Source organism: Emydura macquarii, unplaced genomic scaffold, assembly GCF_026122565.2.
Source record: "Emydura macquarii macquarii isolate MOO-44397 ecotype Brisbane River unplaced genomic scaffold, CSIRO-AGI_Emac_v2 contig_1483, whole genome shotgun sequence".
Taxonomy (NCBI): domain Eukaryota; kingdom Metazoa; phylum Chordata; order Testudines; family Chelidae; genus Emydura; species Emydura macquarii.
Genome location: NW_027131620.1, coordinates 2,955,474 through 2,975,914, shown reverse-complemented (window position 1 = coordinate 2,975,914; position 20,441 = coordinate 2,955,474). Strand labels below are relative to the sequence as shown.

Genomic DNA, 20,441 nt, shown 5'->3' with positions numbered 1-20,441 from the left:
GTGGGGAAGTGACTTTCCTAAGAGCACCCAGCGGCAGAGCCAGGAACTGAATCCAGGTCGCCTGGGTCCCTGTCCAGTATTCTAGCCACTAGACCACACTGCCACTTCCACTGTACTCATACCACTCTTGTTGGCGCCATTAGCTAATGCCCCTGTGAGGCAGCTGAATAAGAGTTATCCTTACTCTGTGAATGGAGAAACTGAGGCAGAAAAAGTAAAACTCTCCCTCAGTCCCTGCATGGGGTCTCTTAGCTGATGTGTGGCTTGAGATCTTACAAGGGAGCTGGCACAAGCTGGACATCGGTTACCTTTGTCAATGGGTACCCAAGAAACAGGTCATTCCTGAAAGGGCTGGGCCAGCTTCCCTGTATTGTGGCTACCTGCTTCCACCTAGGTATGTCCCCTGGAGTCCCAACTGTCTGCATGGGTCCTTATGATAGAGAAGTGAATGTGCTCCTAGGTGAAGTTCTGCGGTCCTCCTCTCTTCCCTGGCTAGGGATTCCTCCTCCCAAAGGGGAAGGGTGGAGTTACAGGACCTGGCCACCATGTTAGAGCAGCTAACGTTACGAATTTTTCAAGGTGGTTCGGTTGCAGAGGGCATTGGTGTGAGTCTTGGCTCCGAGTCCTTTGCTTGGATCGTGCCTTGCTCGGTGACCTTGCCCCGTGTGCTGTTTTCTTGCTTGGTGCCCTCTGTCAGCTCAGTTTAAAGTTGGATTGTTTTTGTGTTTGTTTTTTAACATGGCAGAGATTAAATCCAGACTCCTGACCCAGAAAACCTTTGATATCCCTGGGAACCCGAGGAAGCTCAACCAAAGTCAATACAGGGCAATCCTGGAGGCGCTGAGAAAATCCTTCACTCTCATCCAGGGACCACCAGGTGAGAAGAGTGTGTGTGTGTGTGCATGTGTGTGGTGGTAGTGGTGGGGAAACCACACGCAGGCGACACACAAGTGGGGTGGGCAGCAACACTCAAAGTTACACACGTCCATTCAGTTCTAACCTCTCCTACACGCCAGCCTGGAAGGTGCTCTGCCCAACCAGACAACAAATGTTCTCAGCAGCCCTTCTTGTTTCACCCAGGCACGGGGAAAACTGTGGTTGGGGTCCATGTCGTTTACTGGTTCAACAGGCTGAATCAGGAGAGTCTGCAGAAGGAATCCTCGCTTGACGCCGCAGAAAAATGCATCTTGTACTGTGGCCCATCCAACAAGTCTGTTGACGTCGTTGCTGGTAACTTGGCATGCTGACTGCTGTGTGTCACGGGATGCAGCGGGATGGGGAAAAGAGGGCCTTTTGTTTACCCCTTTTTGGAAGCCGGGAGGGAAGAGGGGGACAGATCCTGCTGTGCTTTTTAGGCCGAAATTCTTAAATGCAAACAAGGCAGTGGCCGATCAGAAGTTGCGGAGGGGCATGGGAATAACACACTTGGCAAAGCGAGATAATGCATGTTCTTAAGTAGCAGATGGGGGGGCCCCCTGCTCAGGGTGCCTGGTGCTGCTTGCATTGAAGTTTGGGTTGCTCCTGCGTCCGTTTGTTCTATAAAGGACTTTGAAGATCTGTGCTGTTTGAGTGCAAGGCTCTGTAATGAGAGCCTGAGGCTAAAAGGGCATGTTGCCGGCTGGGCATCTTGAGGAGAGTTTCTTAGGAGAGCAGGAGCCCGGGTGTCGCTCAGTGGAGTATGTTCCGCTCCCTCCCCAGAGATGCTGTTGAAGATGAGGGGGCACTTGAAGCCTCTCCGGGTTTATGGCGAGGCCATAGAGTCGATGGAATTCCCGTACCCTGGGAGCAACCGGCACCTCTCCCGGAAAGCCCTGCGGGATACAAAACCAAAGCAGGAGCTCAGGTAGGAGGACAGCCCCCAGCAGATTAAAAGGAGGGAGGGTACTGAGTTCCCACCTGCCTCCGGAGCTGAGGAAGCCAGCCTGTGGCCTGCTCAGGAGAGGACAAATACATAATATTGCAGTATGCAGGGGAATTACAGGTTGGGTGTGGGACCTGTGGGAAGGAGGGTCTCCGGACTAGAATCTGAATCCTTCTGGCACCATCAGATGCCACTTAGATTGTGAACAAGGCTCCACCATCTCTGCCTATGCCAGGCCGTTCTCTGCGTGTCCTCTCTTTTAAGTCCCGTGGTCTCTTCAGGGGAGGGTTTTTTTTTTTTCGATTGGCATCTTTTACATCTTCTTCCAGCTGCCCATTGGCAGAGCTGCCATGGCAGAGGCTTGCCATCATCTAAATACATGGGCCAGATGGTTCCATCTTCTTTTCTGGATCCCTTCTGAAATAAAAGGTCATTGGGCTCGCCGGCACATCTTGACATTTTGTCATAAATTCATTTGGTTGTGAACTGAATAGAAAGAAGAGAATCTTTTGGCCCATCTAGGGAGAAATAAGTGTTGGGCCTGAGAAAATGTAAAAGCTGTGATGTGTTTTCTTAGACGCCGCTGGCGTCTAAGCATGCCGGTACACTCCACTGTTGTGGGACATCTCCCCATAGGCATGTGCATGGATGTGGGTGTGTATAATCTTTATGTTGAAAAATGCCTTTTTCATTCAGTGAAATAATTTTGCACCAGCGAATCCGGCAACCATCCAATCCTTTTTCGCAAAAAATCCGTGACTTCGATGCACGAATGAAAAGAGAAGAGCAGATCTCAGAAGAGGAGGTTAAGAAGTGAGTGAAAAGAGAGGTGTGGTTATCTCTGGCTGGATTGGAGCGTGTATTAGTTATGAAATAGACAGTGCCTGTATGCAACACAGTGCAGTGACTCAAATCCCTGTCGGGGGAGGTTTGGGATGCAGTTGCTGGGCCAAATCCTCAGCTGGTGTAAACCAGCATAGCTGCATGGAAGTCGCGTTATGCTGATTTACACCAGCTAAGAATCTGGCCCTCTTAACCTTTGCTGAGATTGGAAATTGAAACTAAAGAACAAACCACATCATGTTCCTGAGGTTGCTTTTTGTAGGTGTGTCCGGGGGGGAGGAGGGAAACCAAAAAACACACAAATGCAATGAGATCCTATTCAAACTGCAGCACAGAATGTGCTGTGGAGACCGTAATTCTCCGAAGCCTCCGAGAGAATATGTCTCCGACGAAGCAGTTTCTATTGTGACCTGACCACAAAGGGACGCTTCCTCAACATAACACTGCAATCTGTGCGTGCTGCTACTTCCGTTCAGAGGGTCCCACGTGTGGTTCATGAGACATTGGGCTGGTGAACTGAAAAACGAAGCTTTCAGGAGTAGAGCCATAGAAGACTTTTGGACTATGTTTGTGCCTCCTGATTCCAGACCACAGGGTGTCTCCAACTGGGCATGTTGGAAACCCTTCCCAGGGAGCTCTGTAATTCACACGAGGGGGAGATGGGACCCTTTGGGAAGGTGTATCCTGTTTCCAGAATAGGAACTGAGCAGAGGTGGAAGTTACACAAGTGCTGTGCCTGGTGCAGAATCTGACATCCCTCCCCTTAACCTACAGGTACAAAGCTCTGTTGTCAGACGCCCGGCTGCATGAGCTAAAACTCCACAACGTCATCCTGTGCACGTGCTCTGCAGCCTCTGCCTCCTGCCTTGTGGAGCATCTGAACGTCAAGCAGATCCTCATTGATGAGTGCGCTATGTCCACCGAGCCAGAAACCCTCATACCCCTGGTCAGCTACGCGAAGGCTGAAAAGGTCAGTCCCTTGCGGGGGTAAGTCATTAGGCCGATGTTAGTTGCCCCTGGAGTTATTCTCTGCTCCGAGGATCTCTCCGTGCTCTGCACTCACTCTAGACCAGGCCTCACTACTCATCAGAGTTTGCAGTCCTGTTTCAAAGCCGTCTCTCATCGTGATGCGCGCACACTTTTTGTGTTCTGCCAGGGGGCGCACCAGGCAGATGCACTGCAATGCTGGGTGTTCCCTTCTGACTTGCGAGTGGTGGTTTCCACTGTGAAGCTTAACTCCAGTCAAACTAGATGATGCACCCCCGACTGAGGGGTGTATGTTGTACATATCTATTCACACCCTCTGCATAAACACCCACACAAGTCAATAGATGGTGTAAACGCTCACACGGTTGGGGGGGGTCTGTTGTGATGGTGACAGCTGCTGTATAAAAGCAGTCTGTGTGCTCACTACCTAATTACTTGACCTGAGTATCTCTTCTCTGCCCTGAGTGCAATTTTTCAAACCAGCTAAGTCCACGTTGCGGCTTGACTCTTCTAAAGACGCACATGGAGCTGGGTAGAAAAGTGGGTTGAAGACGTGGTATTCCCTGGAAGGGTTTGTCACTGCAACCAGAAAACCTGCGGGCCCGGATAGAAAATCTCCATGTGATGAGATGCTGGCCTACCTAGTCCTGACCTTGAAGTTGGAGAATATAATGGGAGTCTAGCGGGCTGTTGCTAAGCAAAGTGTCTTGAATAACAAATGACGCCCAGACTGTAAGCTGTCTGGATCAGGGACCGTGTCCTTTGGTGGGGCCCTGATCCTTGATTGGGGTTCCTGGTCATTGCCCTAATAGAACTAAATAGTAACAATGAATGTGCCTGCACACCTGCCTGGAGAGGTCCGGAGCCTAGCTGGTTGCTCCATGTGTTCCAGGTTGTTTTACTCGGGGACCATAAGCAGCTGCGGCCCGTGGTCAACAATGATTTCTGCAAGAGCCTTGGCATGGAGACGTCCCTCTTTGAACGTTATCGGAACCAAGCCCATATGCTGGACACGCAGTACCGCATGGTAGGAGACCCCTAGAGGTCTTTCTCTCCTCCCCACCCCCCACCATAGTAAATGCTGTTGTTACAGCAGAATATCTACATCCCATCTCCTCTGCCCTGCGTAAAGAAGGATGTTCCTGTGCTAATCTAGAGTCCCCTCTGCCCTGAGCCTTCCTAGGTACGTCTTTAGTCATGATAAGGCACTGTCTGCTCCAGTGGAGCTTTCTGAACATGGTTTTCTCAGCTCGCTTAGTAAGTTGGCCAACTCTTCACTAGTACTTCTCACTTCTTAAATGGCCAGCTGATAACGGGTAGGTGAAGGGTCAATGCGGTTGCTGATGTGTTGAGTTTAGCCCTTTAGGCTAACAATATGTCAGTGAGACTGACTGTGTAAATGCACATTCCTATCCGTCTTACCCTCCTCCATCCTCCTATTTGTTACCTACACCCATGTGTTGGCATGTCGCGAATTAGGTCATCATCTCTTTAGGACAGGGACTGTCTTCCCATATGGGTGTAAAGTGCTTCGCACGATGGGGCCCTGATCCTGACTCAGGCCTTCAGGTGCTGTCCCCATGCAAATAATTCATAGATTTTAATGCCGACAGGGCGGCTGTGATGATGTAATACAGGCCGTGGGACGGCCCTGAATTAATTAATTAACGACGGCCGGCTTTGGTGGGCTCAGTACTGGAGGAATTGCTGCTGTACAGAAAGCACAGGAGCTGACCCAGGCCAGAGTTCGAAAAGAAGCTGTTGTTGTCTATAACCATCTGTATACAGATGACACTGAATTTCTTGCCCTTTCCATAGGGGCAGCATTTTGGAGGCTATTAAGAATGGCAGTGTGGCTGGTGGTGTGAAGAGCTGTGGCTTGAAAAATTGCTGGTAGACAGCCTGCATAAAGCGGTGCTTTGGGACCTGGAGCCGTCACTTTTTTGTTACTCACCTGAAGTTCTCTCCCTTTGATCTGTCAGCAAAAGGACATCTGTAGGTTCCCATCCCAGGAGTTCTACAACGGCAAGCTGATGACCTGCCCTGAGCTTAAACCCCAGAGCAGTGCCTTTTCCCACAAAGAGAGAAGCTGCTGCCCGATCATCTTCGGGCACATAGAGGGGAAGGAGCAGAGTCTGATGGTCTCCACCGAGGAGGGGAATGAGAACTCCAGGGCTAACCTGGAAGAAGTAGAACAGGTGGTGAGTAGCCAGCTGAGCGTTTGTTGCTGGAAGGGAGCGCTTGGGTTTGTGGCCACGTTGTTTGGCCTCTGGTATTGTTTGCCTGCCGCGTGGGTGCCATTTAATACTTCCCCAGCCTGCAATGCCCTTCAGCCCGTCAGCTGCGATCGTGTGCAGTCTGCAGCCCAGCTGCCGTTTTGTCCTTGAAAGGAGTTGCTAAGAGATGCACAAGCTCTAAACCTCAATGAGGTCCATACTTCCATCGAAGCCGCACGGCCCCGTCTGTGCATGCTGCACCAGCTGTGACGACCTGGGTCTCGCCCCCTCTCTCAGGCAGGGAGCATTGGGAATAGATGAGAGAGTCTTCTCTGCCTTCTGTGCCAGGATCAGAATGGCCGCAGTGACCCTGGAGCCCTGTTGGATGTCGTGAAGCTGACATGAGCTCACAGGGAATCTCATAGACTCTCCCAGGCAGCTGCTGGCTTTGACTTATTTTCACATGTCCAGTGAGAGTTCCACTCCCAGGCCTGGTCTGATCAGTGGGGCTGGGGCCACGTCGTGCGGGAAAGCCTGCCCTACCGCACCATCTGGTGAGCACAGCTCAGTGCCCACACGGCTGGGGGGAAAGCACTAGAATGATGCTAACGGCTGCTGTTCTTAAATGCTGCCATAGCTGGCACGGCTTTGATCTGCCACAGACGGGACCTGAAGGGCCGTGTTGATCAGGGTTTGCTGAAATACCCAGCTGTAGTTCAGAGGTATGGTCCTGTGGATGGCACAGCTACCAAAGGCGCTCTGCAGCGTGTCCGTGTGAAGCTCTCGCTCACCTCGTGGCTACCAGCTCAAAGCAAAGATCTGATCATCCTGGGTCTATTTTTTTTTTCTTTTTAATTGTTCTGTTCCTGGGTTGACATGGGGTTTTCAGCGAAGCATTGTGCATTGCTTGCCCAGCCCTAGGAGAGCCGTGGGTAGGGATAGGAAAGTCTGGTTGAGTTTCATTGCTTTGAACGTTAAAATCTCTGGCTTTGCTGCCCAAGATTAGCTCAACACCAGCCTCTTTCTCCACAGCTTTGGTCTCTGCGCCCTGTGGACAGAGATCGGGGAGAGAATGGGATCAATGGCGCAGCCACATAACAAAAAAATGTTGGTGAGAGGGGCTGTGTGGACAAGAGGCCAGAGTACATCACTGAGTGGGATATCAATGGGGTGGTATAAAGCTGTAAGGAGCATCTTGTCTTCTCCTCCTTCCTTCCTTCCCAGTCTGAAGCTGCGGATCGGGGAGGGGCTGTTCTCCTCTGTCCCACCACAGTGATTCCACCTGTGTGTGGAATGAAGGAGACAGCTGTTGTTTTCCCCAACAAGCAGGAGCTCACATTGTGTCCCCCTGCCTCAGGTGAGGATAGCAAAGCAGCTGACCCTGGATCGCACCATCAAGCCAGAGAATATTGTTATCCTAAGCCCTTACAACGCCCAGGTGTCTGAGATCAACAAGCGTCTCACCCAGGAGGGTGTCCGCAGAGTGACTGTTTGCACGATCATGAAAAGCCAAGGTGAGGTCCGTAGGGAATGACAGAGCTCTCTATTTCAGCTTCCAGCTGGTGTAAAGTATGTCCTCGCCCTTCCTGTGGGTACAGCACCTTATCACATAGAATGACCAAATTTCATGTGGCAGGGCTTGCTTCAGCCAGCTGGAGAGACCCCACTGAGCCGGCTTTCTGGGTGATTCTTGGTCATAATCAGCAGCGAGAGGAGAACCCCCAAAATCTTTATAGCCCAGAAAACCAGCCATATGGATGGAGTGCAATTGATTGAAACTATAGCTAAGAACAGGATTATCAGATACATAAATGAACACAATTTGTTCGGGGAAGAGTCAGGATGGTTTTTGTAAAGGGAAATCATGCCTCAGCAATCTACTAGGATTCTTTGAGGGGAGGGGGCAACAAGCATGTGAACAAGAGTGATCCAGGGGATAGAGTGTACTTAGATTTTCAGAAAGCCTTTGACAAGGTCCCTCACCAAAGGCTCTTAAGCAAAGTGAACTGTCATGGGATAAGAGGGAAGGTAACTGGCTAAAAGATAGGAAACAAAGGGTAGGAATAAATGGTCATTTTTTTCAGAATGGAGAGAGGTAAATAGTGGTGTCCCCCAGCGGTCTGTACTGAGACCAGTACTGTTCAACATATTCATCAATGATCTGGAAAAAAAGAGGTAGAACAGTGAGGTGGCAAAATTTGCAGATGATACAAAACTTCTCAAGATAGTTAAGTCCCAAAGCAGACTGCGAAGAGTCACAAAGGGATCTCACAAAACTGGGTGACCGGGCAACAAAATGGCAGATGAAATTGTGTTGATAAATGCAAAGTAATGCACATTGGAAAACATAACCCTAACTATGCATATAAAAATAATGGGGTCTAAATTAGCTGTTACCATGCAAGAAAGATCCTGGAGTCATTGTGGATAGTTCTCTGGAAACATCCACTCAGTCAAAAAACTAACAATGTTGGCAATCATTAGGAAAGGGCTAGATGATAGGACAGAAAATATCGTATTGTCTCTTTAGAAGTCCACGGCACTCCGACATCTGGAATATCGGGTGCAGATCTGGTTGCCCCATCTCAAAAAAGATCTATTGGAATTGGAAAAAGTACCAAACAGGGCAACAAAAATGATTAGGGGTATGGAACAGCTTCCATATGAGGAGAGATTAATAAGACTGGGACTTTTCAGCTTGGAAAGAAGAGGTGACCAAAGGGGGATATGTTGGAGGTCTAAAGGTCATGACTTGTGTGGGGAAGGTAAATAAGGAAGTGTTATTTACTCCTTCTCATAACACAGGAACTAGGGGTCAGCAAATGAAATGAATAGGCAGCAGGTTTAAAACTAACAAAAGGGAAGCATTTCTTTACACAATGCACAGTCAGCCTGTGGAACTCTTGGCCTTCACAACATCCTATGGCAAAGGCTATGACAGGGTTCAAAAAAGAACTAGGTAAGTTCATGGAGGATATTAGCCAGGATGGGCAGGGATGCAAAACCATGCTCTGAAGTGTCCCTAGCCTCTATTTGCCAGAAACTGGGAATGGGTGACGGGGGACAGATCATTTGATGATAACCTTGTTCTGTTCATCCCTCTGAAGCACCTGGCAATGGCCACCTACGGAAGACAGGATACTGGGCTGGCCGGCCCATTGCTCTGACCCAGTGTGGCCATCCTTATGTTCTTAATTGTTGAACGTAAATGAAGAAGTTGACTTGAATGATGCTCGGAGGGATGTTGGAGTTGCTCAAATGAGCATTCTTCAAAGAGCCAGGGTCTGCAGTAATGCAGCTGCTCTCCTAAAATGACGATGGATACAGTGATGGCTCCAAATGCTGTAGGGACACAGCTGTAAGCTGTGATGTTCTAGGATTCTGCTGTAGACAAATGGGTGTTATGGGAAGCATAACTGGACACTTTTTGGCGAAGCACCTTTAACTTCACCATCAATAAAACGGGTGCAATTCCTTCTCTCTAGGGAGTGAGTGGAAGTATGTGATCCTGTCCACTGTACGCTCCTGTTCTCGATCGGATATTGACAAGAAACCCACCAAAAGCTGGCAGAAGAAGTATCTGGGATTTGTTACTGACCCAAACCAGGTCAATGTAGGCATCACTCGGGCTCAGGAGGGGCTCTGCATTATAGGTGAGTATCCTGGGACGGTGCCTGGATCTGGGCTGGGACAAGAAACCCTGTAGGAAGGAGTGGGGAGCCAAACGGAGAGGCAAAAGAAGATGGTCTTCCCTTCTTTTTCTATTCTTTGTAACGTCAATATTTTTGAAGTTCGAGTGGCTGGGAACCAATGCATGTATTGGAACCATCCCTCAGAGTGGAGGGCAGTGATCACACGTGTCTCTCACATGCTGTTAACGTACGTTCAGCATCTATTGCCTAGTTGCTCTGTTTTGATCATATTCTTTGATTGCATGCTGGAACTCTAGTCCGGCAGAATCTGACCTGTTGGTATGTCTCTGTTGGTCACATGGGACAGACACAGCGCTTTGGCAATGGTAAAAAAGAGGCTGTGATTTCCTAGTGCCCTGGCTGGGGACTTTGGCGCTGAAGGAAATGTCCCTCCAGGTTAATCCAGCACAGTTGGGCTTTTTTCTCTAGGTCCAGAGGTTACAGGCACAGGTCCCCCTGGTGTTCATTTGTCTGTGATGGAAACAGATTGGCCTTTTCTGCTCACTGTTTTCCCCTTCTACCAATAGGAAACCGTTATCTCCTGGAATGTAACCCTCTGTGGAAAAGACTGCTGGAGCATTACAAACAGATGGGATGCAGCACTACAGCTCAAGGCATTCAGGTCAGGAAGAGGACAGCCCTTCGCTGATGTGACTGGATCACAACTGGATAAACCAGCCCCCACCTGATATATTGGATGGGCCCATCGGGGAACAGTGCCGTATTCAAGCCTCTTTTCTGCCCTTCAGGCATTAAGAAGTGAACAGATTGCACCAGGGATTGGCAAGCTGCACCTTCCTTGCACGTTGACCACTCACCTTAAGTTTTTGTTTTGTTTTGTTTTTTAAATGAAAAGGCAACCTTGGATCAAAACTTTCAACATTGCAAACCAAAAAGCTTTGGAAGCTGATGGGTGCATGTGGAGATCGTGCTCAGTGGAATTCTCAACCTGCCTTTTTGTGAGACTAGCTGTTCTTTGGGGACCAATAGATATTTCCACTTCCTCAGGAGCTGAATGTGACAGACCTACTGGCTGAGCCATGATGTGCCATACCAGGACCATGGCTGCTGAGTGCTGCCATTCATTTTAAAACCAAGGCCAGGAAACTATTAAGCCTGTCTCATTTCTTAAAGCAGAAAAACCAGCCTGTCTGTAATGGGGGAAGAAATGGGGAAAAAACAAAACACAAAAAATCACAGAACAGGAACTGGAGGTTGTGGTGACCAGTATCAAGCGAATGAAGACTGTGGGAGACAACCTGTACCACCAGACTTCAACCTTGTAAAGATATTTTTAAGCTGCCCCCACCAAGTTTTACTTGAAAATGTTTCCTCTTGCAAACAATGTTTCCTCTTTTATAAAAAAGCTGCTTCTAACTTATTGACACTTTAACTCTGTGAACTTTGTTTCACAATCTCTGGCCCATGCTGTCCTAAACAGTCGGCCATGTGGTATGGATGTGTATATATTTTTTAAAATAGCCAAATTGCTGTGATCTGGGAGGTGTGAATCACTAGAGAAGAGGAGGCTGACAGGAAGAGGAATTATTTTCCCCAATAATTCCTTTCGGATGATGTGTGTGGTAGTGAAGTGGCGTTCAGTACTGAATCTGGTGAAGCTGGAACTGCTAATGTAGGCTTGGAATTGAGGGGCACGGCGCCTTTATCTTATTCCAGTTCTGAGTGTATGCGTACCTGCCTCTGCGCTCTCTGAGACCAAACGCATGGACATCTGTAGATGTCCGTGTAGGACTGAGCTAGTGCTGCCATTGCAGCGTTTTTGTATCCTATGAAAACAAGGTGGGCCAAGGGTCGTCCTTGGTGTAACTATTGACCTGTGTGAATTCAACAGAGTTATACCAGGGATGAATCTGGTGCTGTGTTTGTGTTAAAAATGCAGCAGGGCTCCTTTCCCAATGTGAAGGACTGTGCAATAAGAAAGCTTGAATAGTCAGCATGTAATGTCATGCTCCATTTCAGTGCTCTGACCCTTCATGTCAGGTTTGATCCATGTGCACCCATGGAAAGGACAGAACCTGTGGAGAAGGTTCTCTTTCCTCTACTGCTTGTTTTTAAGCTGCTTCCTTGCTTTCCTGGATGTAACAGACCGGGTTTCTGGTAAGAGAGAACATGCGCATCTTCTCTTCTATTACTGCTGTGTATGGGTCCAAGTCCCATGTCTGAGGAAAGAATGTAGAAGGCTTCCTCGTTATTTCCCCAGGGGCACTGGTCATAGAATCTGGGGCCAGAAGGGATCACCAGCTCATTCAGACTGACTTCCTGTATATCACAGGCCACTAACATCACCCGGCACCTGCATGCTAATCCCAACAACCAAAGTATTACAGCCCTCAGGACTCCGCTATTATGCGTCACAGGCAGAGAACCAGTGAGTTCTTCGGCCTGATAGTTGTCCCACATTGAAGCCTGTTCTCTCAAGGATTCCAAACAGTCCTCGTTTTGGCAAACAAATTGTTTTTCCAACTCCAAAATAAACTCTCTGTACAGGGATCGCTTTGTGGGCTAGTGAAATGAATGGGGAAAGACAGTATTGGAATCCTTAAGTTAAACCCTTCAGTATGGCGCACACATCCCAACAGAGAGAACATTGTATAGCTAACACACTTCCCATGGTCCCTTTAAGCCCAGTGGGCCTTATTCTCCTGCTTCCAGTGTAAATCTGGAGTTTCTCTGGAAAGAATGCAGGTTACACCAGCATACAACTGGCATGAATGAGAGGTGAATCAAACGCAGGGTAGGGGCTTAGTTTGATACTGCTGAGCATTGTTTAGCCATGTTACATTTATGTATACCATTTCCCACTTGTTAAAAAACAAAAAACAACTCTGCCCCCTTCCTCCCCCCCAACCAAAATACTGCAGCTGGTGAGGTAAAATCTAGAGTGAAGTACTCTCTTCAGTCACTGTTACCGTGCAAGGCAATAGATCAGCGTCCTCTCCGGAAACTGATTCTGAAGGAGATGTGTCTTTTAATGTGTGTTTAGAAAATGCTGCCCTACGGCCTACAAACGGCCATGGCATTGCAGTGCAGACTGCTGGGTTGGATTGATGTAAATAGGTAATTGATCAGGTGGCCTCAGCCAGGGGTTAGCAGGAAGTGCAATTAACGTCCAGTTTTTAGAGACTATTACCGATAAGTAAATACTGTTCTGGATATTGTCTTGTCTTCATTATACTTACGGATATGCAGAATCATAGAAGTTAATATGGAAAAAGCTCATTAAATGTCGTCCAGCTTCATATGCACAGAGGGATTTGATGATGCGCAGTTCTTTATGATGAAAGGATTTTTACATAAAACTATTAACATAAAAAATACCCCCCTCCCCTTTGTTTTAATTATGAAAAGAAAAAAGAAAGCCCACACTATAATTCCCAGTGGGACATGGCTGGCAAGATGGTGTGCAGGATGTCAGCCATGTCACAAACGCCAAGTCTTAGAGCTTGATAAAGCAAGGTTTCTGAATGGTAAAATAGGAGATCAGATTGATTTCCTAGGGGGATGCTCTGACTGGGAAAAACAATGGGGGGCATACATCCTTTCATCATAAACCTCAGGAGTTGAACTTCAGCTGGGGCTGGACACAGGGGCATGCCCAAAGAGCAGCACAGTGGTTGCAATTTGGGCTGAAAGGTGTCCTTCCCAGGCCGGAACCCCTCTGAAAATTCATGCAGAGCGCAATCTGTAGTGCTTCTAACAGGAGTCGTGAAGGGGTGGTTCTGGGCTATAGTTAAAAGGCTGGGGTACAATCGAAGCCCAGCACCCTGTCCACCCCCATTCCATGCAGCGTGGAGTGAGAGGCTGTCTTTGGTTCTCAGCCACAAGACAAGCACGTTAAAATTGCCTTAGGAGGACATGTCCATTCGTGCAGGAGGGTGGCATCTCTCTTTCCTCAGTACTAGCTAGAATTTGACCCTATTTGAGTTCAGGAAACGTGATCTGCATGTAGAGCAAACAGTGTCTCAGGCTTCAATCTTGGCTGATCGTTGTAATCTTAGCGAGCTCCCTTGGGTCTGCTCCCGCTCCCAGTGACACCAGTAGAAAAACCCTCCTTGGTTTCGGTAGGAGCAGGACTGGGCCCGTTGTGCTGGTCCCCCTGGAGCCGTACAGCTGTGTGTAGAATGATCTACTGCAATAAATCAGTTTTTAAATGGAAATAAAACGTTACGTGTGGTGAAATGCAATTTAAGGAACCTTTACATGTGACCAGGGTTTTTATCTTCCATGTCTGTAACTCGTGACTTGCAGCAGCTACATTTTGGAACTACATTTTGGATACAAATATTTTTATCTGCTTCTAATGTTTTTAAATAAGCACCTCAACATTCCTTTGTCAGATTTAAGCCATAATTGTAAGATGATTGAATTTATTAAATGAAAGTTGTTTATTTATGACTATGGGAACGAGGTCTTTGTATGTATGTCGGTGCCGGAATACAAGCTGTGCTATACTTCATCGAATGGATTCCACAGAACTAAATCTGGACCGAAACAGATGGTAAAAGAGTTTCAACAGAGGGAACTGTTTTACAGAGGATGATCCTTGGAGATTTTGCCCTCTCCTGTTTTAAGTCAAAAAATGATCTTTTCCTGCATTGTAGGGGTTGGGAAATGAGACGGTAACTACCGGGCAGAGGCTGGTGGGAGGAACTTGGGGATGTAGACTGGGCAGTGGTGAGGGATCTTGGGGACTGGGATTCAGGTTAGTGAGTGTGCGTAAAGAGAGTACCTTTGGTGTGGAGAAGGGGCAGTGAGGAAGGGACAAAAGGACTGTGGGGAAAGGGTAATGAAAAGTGAGGACGCTGGTTAGGAAGAAGGCACTGGGTCGGTTGTTGGTTATAGGAAGGCACTGGACAGTGGATGGACTTTCCCGACATTGTTTTGAGTTGGACACAATGTGGTGATCTTTTACTCACTGCTATCGTCTGCTTAGCCCACTCACTTTGAGATGTAGCCAGCCTTTATTGGCAACGGATGGGGCAAGGGGTGGGTAGAGTCCTGGGGGATGCACTAGGGGGCTGTGTTGTCTGTTAAATTGATTTGTTTTCGGCCCATAAAGACGTATATGAGACATTTTGTAAAATTACAATTTAAGACAGAACAAGCTCAATTTTATGCAAAAACCTTTAAAAATACACTTTTAATTTTACTTATTCAACTTTTTTTGAATCGATAAAAATTAGAAAATTCTCATCCGCAGCCGCTTCCGTCAGGGTTCACACAGGGTGCTCTCCATGTCTTCATCAGGGTAAGCTTTTGTCTTCAATGTGATGGTATCATGCCATTGTTCATAGACGAGTGTGTAAGTCTCCGCTCTTTTAACTGTGAAGCGGTAGGATCTGTCAGATAGCAGGTTCCGGATTTCACACGTGTTGGACGTGACCGGCATTATTCCACACTGAATCCTCTCCTGCTGAGTTCTGGGCTCCAGTAGCTTAAACCTGAGTTCATACTGTTCAGGCTGTGACTGTTGACTGGTGGTAAACCACGTGAGGCTCACAGAGTCCTCATGTGCCCCTGATTCCTTTCGATCAAACATCACTGGCATCTTGGTACTCAGAACAAGCCTAATGTGTGGGATTTTAGTAGCCCCAACATCCGACACCAGACGGTGCTTGACATACAGCCTTCCTGGCACGAGCAGGGCAAGGAAATTATCCATCAGCTCAGACAGATTGGACAGCTTTTGCTTGACCAAGTCCCACCTGGAGAGGAAAGTTACCATGTCGTAGGTCTCCAGGAAGTGGACCAGCTCCTCCCGCCCCTGTTCCAGTTGTTCTAACAGGTCAGTTAAAAGCAACAGCTGGATTTTGGTTTGGACTGTTCCCACTTTCTTCATCCTCTGGAATCTCCAGGGGTCAATCAGCTGGAACATAGTGGTGGGCAGCATGAGGTGGTTCTGGTCTCCCAGTGCCAAATGCTTGGGCAGAATTTCAATGTAATAAGAGCACTTTTTCAGAAGCTCAATTCTCTTATGGTGGCGTTTCAGCAGGTGGAGACTCAAGTCAGAGTGCAGGAACTCCAGAACAATGTTCTTCCTCTCCATGTACATCTTCCAGGTCTCATTCTCCTGGTCGTCTTCATTGTACAAAATGCTCTGCAGATTGTTTTCTATCTCATTCAAATACACATCCATGGTTCCGCAACTCATTGTTGCTGTGCGGGAAAGCAACAATACAACATTTAAGAACCAAAGGAAAAGCAGTCAATATGGAGCATACCAGGATGGTGACTGCTGTTTCCTTATACTCCTTTAACACTAATTATAAAGGCTTAGAAACTAGAGCTGGGATAAGAACTATTAGTTGCTCAATCTCCCTGCCATTGCAAGAATGTTCCTTTCTAACAGTGTGACTTTTAGTGCTTTGCCTAGTTTAATCCTAAATATCCCAATCAACTGGGCTCCTGCTATTTCCCTTGAGAGACTGTACCTTCGTTTAATAGATAACATAAGAATGGCCTTACTAGGTCAGACCAATGGTCCATCTAGCCCAGCATCCTGTCCTCTGACAGTGGCCAATGCCAGGTGCTTCAGAGAGAATGAACGGAACAGACAATCATCGAGTGATCCATCAACTCCCAGCTTCTAGCAATCAGAGGTTAGGGACACCCAGACCATGGGGTTGCATCCCCGGCCATCTTGGCTAATAGCTATTGATGGACCTATCCTCCATGAACTTATCTAGTTTTTTTTTAACCCTGTTATAGTTTTGGCCTTTACAACATCCCTGGGCAACAAGTTCCACAGGTTTACTGGGCGTTGTGTGAAGAAGTACTTCCTTTTGTTGTTTTAAATCTGCTGCCTGTTAATTTCATTAGGTGATCTCTGTTTCTTGCATTATGTGAAGCTACTCACATTTTTCCTTACCCCAGTAGTTCTAAGGAGATCCCTTTGTAGCACACGATGTTTTCTTTCTCCATTCTTGCTGTTCATTCACATCTCTTACAGCTGCACCTCTCTACCTCCCCCCCTTAGTTTGCTTAGCCAAGCTATGTGCACATTCAGGTCTTAGGCTTTCCTTTGGAAGCCAATCTCTGCAGCTGCCTAATCAGTTTAGTTGCTGATCTTTAAAACCTCTCCCATGTATCAATATCTTTCTCGGGGTGCAGTGGCTAGAACTGAATGTGATGGTCCCAGTGTGGCCTCACCAGAGGTATAAAGAGAGGAACTGTTACGTGTCCTTTCTGTTTGACACTCTGCAACCCATTACTGAAAGTCAATCTGGCACTGTTTGGATTGACCTTCTCCTCCCCACCTTTAGTTTAGTTGAGGTTATAATGGGTCAGAATGAATTATATTCATTTCATGTGGACAAAACATGTAATTGCACGAGCATTGCACTGTAACATGACACAACACATGAAAAGAAGCATGAACGAAGTAATGGTTTATCAGTCAGAAAAGTGATGATGGAAATGGCCCTCTTATAACGCCACATTTGCTCTGTCGCCGTCATACCTGTTTCCTACACTGACAAAGCTGTGTACTATCTGACACCACTGCTGAGCCAATGCAGCCATGGAAGACATGCCCGTGTTATATTTTAGCTGAGGTAGCTATGGCTCAGGTCTCACAAACAGAACTGTCAGCTAAATTCCGGTTCTTGAATCTCCACTGACAGTGAGAATGACTGAACCAAAATGCAGCGGGGGTTGGATGCCAGTTTGGAGCTCATATTTAGGCTTGAAAACAGAACATTGTTGATAGGGAAGAAAAAGAAATGTGCAATGTCAAGATGTCTCTTTGCTTGCCCTAGCTACACAAACAGAGGGTGCTAGTGACTGCAAAACAGTTCTCAAGCAGCCATCTGACATCCATGGCAGCATGGGACTTTTGAAGATGGTTGTTTTTTTATAAAGTGTTTATAGTGCATAATTCTGGTATTTTACTCTTCCTCCTCACATGTTTTTTGACAAGACCACATTGCTCCTGCTCTAACCCCTACCTAATCCGCCTCATTCTCCCCATTCACATAAGTGGCTGGTAATACTTAACTACTGCCAAGGGGTATTATTTTATGAGGTATAATTAAATTTGTAAAGTGCTTTTAGATCTTTGGATTATAGACGTGCACCAGTGTCACTTATTTCTCAGGGTGGGTGAGGTAATATCATTTATTAGACCAGCTGGTGGTGGTGAGAGACAAGCTTTCAGCATGTGCCTTTCCCAGCCCTGAAGAAGAGCTCTTTGTAGATCAGAAGTGTGTCTCTCTCACCACCCGCAGTTGGCCCAATAAAAGTTATAACCTCACCCCTCTGGTCTCTCTAATATCCTGGCACCAACATGACTACACCCAGACGGCATATGCTTATTTCTCCTGAAAAATCCCCTCTTTCTCAGGGATGCTTTTTCAAGGATATTGTCAATTCAAACGTCCTGAATTTTTAGAACTTTATTCTATCCCCAAGAACAATTCAGGGGAAAAAATGTAAATCTAATAATTTGACACAATTCAGCCCCAGGGCACCACGGTCTGAACTGTACTATACTGGGTGAAGTGACTCAAAATTTTAGATAATGTAAAAACAAGCTTTTACAAAGCTAAATCAAACAGCAATGTTTCTATAATGATTTCTGTACTGCATGAGAAGGGCATTAGGGAGGAGTGAGATCTAATAGCATGCCACCAACTGTAGAAATGGGGGCCTAAAACTGAAGGTGGGAAGATGTTGAAAGTGAACCTGACTGACTGACAGACAAAGTGGCTTATGCCTTAATGTTTGGAGAGAGAGAGAGAGAAATGAAAGTGGCAGTGGAACCACGGGGAAGAGCATTTAAATGTGTGCTCAGTTTTAGTAATTGAGGCTGGGCTGTGCAGCTGGATCACAAAATCATAGAAGATTAGATAGAGTTGGAAGGGACCTCAGAAGGTATCTAGTCCAACCCCCTACTCAAAGCAGGACCAACCTCAAACAAATCATCCCAGCCAGGGCTTTGTCAAGCTGCAGCTTAAAAACCTCAAAGGATGGAGATTCCACCACCTCCCTAGGTAACCCATTCCAGTGCTTCACCACCCTCCTAGTAAAAAACTTTTTCCTAATATCCAACCTAGACCTCCCCCACTGCAACTTGAGAGCATTGTTCTGTCATCTACTACAACCGAGAACAGCCTCGCTTCATCCTACCTGGAACCCCCTGCAGGTAGTTAAAGGCTGCTATCAAATCCCCCCTCGTTCTTCTCTTCTGCAGACTAAACAAGCCTAGTTCCCTCCACCTCTACTCATTAGTCATGTGCTCCAGCCCCCTCATCACTTTTGTTGCCCTCCGCTGGACTCTCTCCAATTTGTCCACTTCCTTTCTGTAGGGGGGGCCCAAAACTGAACCCAGTACTCCAAATGAGGCCTCACTAAGGCTGACTAGAGGGGAATAATCACTTCCCCCAATCTGCTGGCAATGCTCCTACTAATGCAGCCCAATCTGCTGTTCGCCTTCTTGACAACCAGGGCACACTGCTGCCTCCTATCCAGCTTCTTGTTCACTGTAACCCGCAGGTCCTTTTCTGCAGAACGGCTGCCTAGCCAGTTGTCTCCAGTCTGTAGCAGTGCCTGGGATTCGTGAGCTGCCTCGCTTGCTGAGGAACCTGTGACAATCCCAACCTGAAGGCCTTCCTGGTGGCCTAGGGAGAGCCTGGTGTTTGCAATGCCACAGGCAGGGTCTGGTAACGCTGAACAGTGGCTGCTTTTGTGTTTGCTGCTTTGCCTTATGAAGAGGGAATTGTTCCCCTGCCTCCCAGGGGCAGGGCAGGGCTGTCTGTCTGTCTGTCCATCCGTCCTTGCTGCAGCACCCTTAGCTCAACAGCCGCACCTGCCTTGGGCTGTGGGGGGAGAACAGTGGCTGCCCTGCCGCAGGAGGGGCTGGGTCCCTGGACCATGCCCGGCTCCACCCCAGCAGAGGGGCCGGAGGGAAGGCAGCGGGGCGCCCTGCTGCTGGCAGCGAGCGGATCTGGGGCTCGCTTCCCGCCGGCTGGGGGTTGCCAGGCCTCCTTGGCTTTCACCCCCTGCGCCCACAGCGGGGAGGCACAGAGAAGGGATCCCCCAGCCCCCCCGCTTTGGGGGGGTTCTCCTGAGCCTCTGGGCTGGCTCCTAGGAGGGGGTGACCCCCGGCTCCTCTCTCCATGCTCCTCCCCGAGGGGTCCCCCCCTTTCTGCAGCCTCCCTGCAGGAGTGTCCCCCCTCCCTCCCCTGGGCTCCCCCCTTCCTGCCCCTCCCCCACTCCACGCCCCTCCCTGGGGGGCCCCTTTGGCTGGTTGCCCGCGGGGGGGTGCAGGGGGTGGGCGGCTCCTGACCTGCGGCCGAGCCGGGTGGCGCGTCCCGGGGCAGCTCCCCGCCGCCCCCGCTGCTGGGCCGGGCTGCCCCGGCTCGGCCAGACCCCGGCAGTTGCCATGGGAACCCATTGTTCGTGCAGCCCCCCCGGCCGGGTTCTGGAGCCCGCGGGGGGCAGGCGGGGCGGGTCCCGAGCGGGGCGGGGGCTGAGTTGGGGGGTGGGTGTGAGGGGGTGTGTGTGTGTGTGGGGGGGGTTAAATGGGGGTGGGGGAGGCCGGAGAGGCACAAGGAGGTGGGGGCTGGGAGACTGGGGGGGCAGAGGAGGTGGGGGGCAGAGGAGGTGGGGGGTTGGGGGGCAGAGGAGGGGCGGCTGGATGAATGAGGAAGTGGGGGTGGCTGGGTGGGTGAGTGAGGGGGGCTGGGGCTGCAGAGCTGGGCTGGGTGGGGGGGGTCTGAAGTGGGTGGCAGAGGAACTGTCCCGGGGGGAGGGAGATGAGTGGGTCTGCGCCTAGTGCTGGGGAGGAGGCCTGAAAACAGCGGTGCAGAACATCTCTGAAGG

General features: G+C 48.7%; 2 protein-coding genes across 4 annotated transcripts in view; one reads left to right on the top strand and one right to left on the bottom strand.

Annotated features, from left to right (window-relative positions):
- Positions 1-14,013, top strand: part of HELZ2 (helicase with zinc finger 2) — a 41,846-nt gene extending 27,833 nt beyond the window's left edge. For 2 of the 3 annotated variants that reach the window (XM_067554018.1, XM_067554019.1), the window contains 10 exons: positions 746-877; positions 1,081-1,230; positions 1,699-1,843; positions 2,558-2,674; positions 3,479-3,674; positions 4,584-4,718; positions 5,674-5,892; positions 7,265-7,421; positions 9,393-9,560; positions 10,127-14,013. In XM_067554018.1, coding sequence (XP_067410119.1) covers positions 746-877; positions 1,081-1,230; positions 1,699-1,843; positions 2,558-2,674; positions 3,479-3,674; positions 4,584-4,718; positions 5,674-5,892; positions 7,265-7,421; positions 9,393-9,560; positions 10,127-10,248 — 1,541 coding nt within the window. In that variant the 3' untranslated portion in view covers positions 10,249-14,013. Of the gene's footprint in view, positions 1-745; positions 878-1,080; positions 1,231-1,698; positions 1,844-2,557; positions 2,675-3,478; positions 3,675-4,583; positions 4,719-5,673; positions 5,893-7,264; positions 7,422-9,392; positions 9,561-10,126 lie in introns of those variants that run through there. The other variant, XM_067554020.1, reaches the window with a different exon arrangement.
- An 816-nt stretch (positions 14,014-14,829) lies between these two features.
- Positions 14,830-20,013, bottom strand: FNDC11 (fibronectin type III domain containing 11). The gene is given in 3 exon segments (XM_067554592.1): positions 14,830-15,776; positions 19,906-19,980; positions 19,983-20,013. Coding segments are annotated over 3 exon segments (1,053 nt in total).
- Between the last annotated feature and the right edge of the window lie 428 nt (positions 20,014-20,441).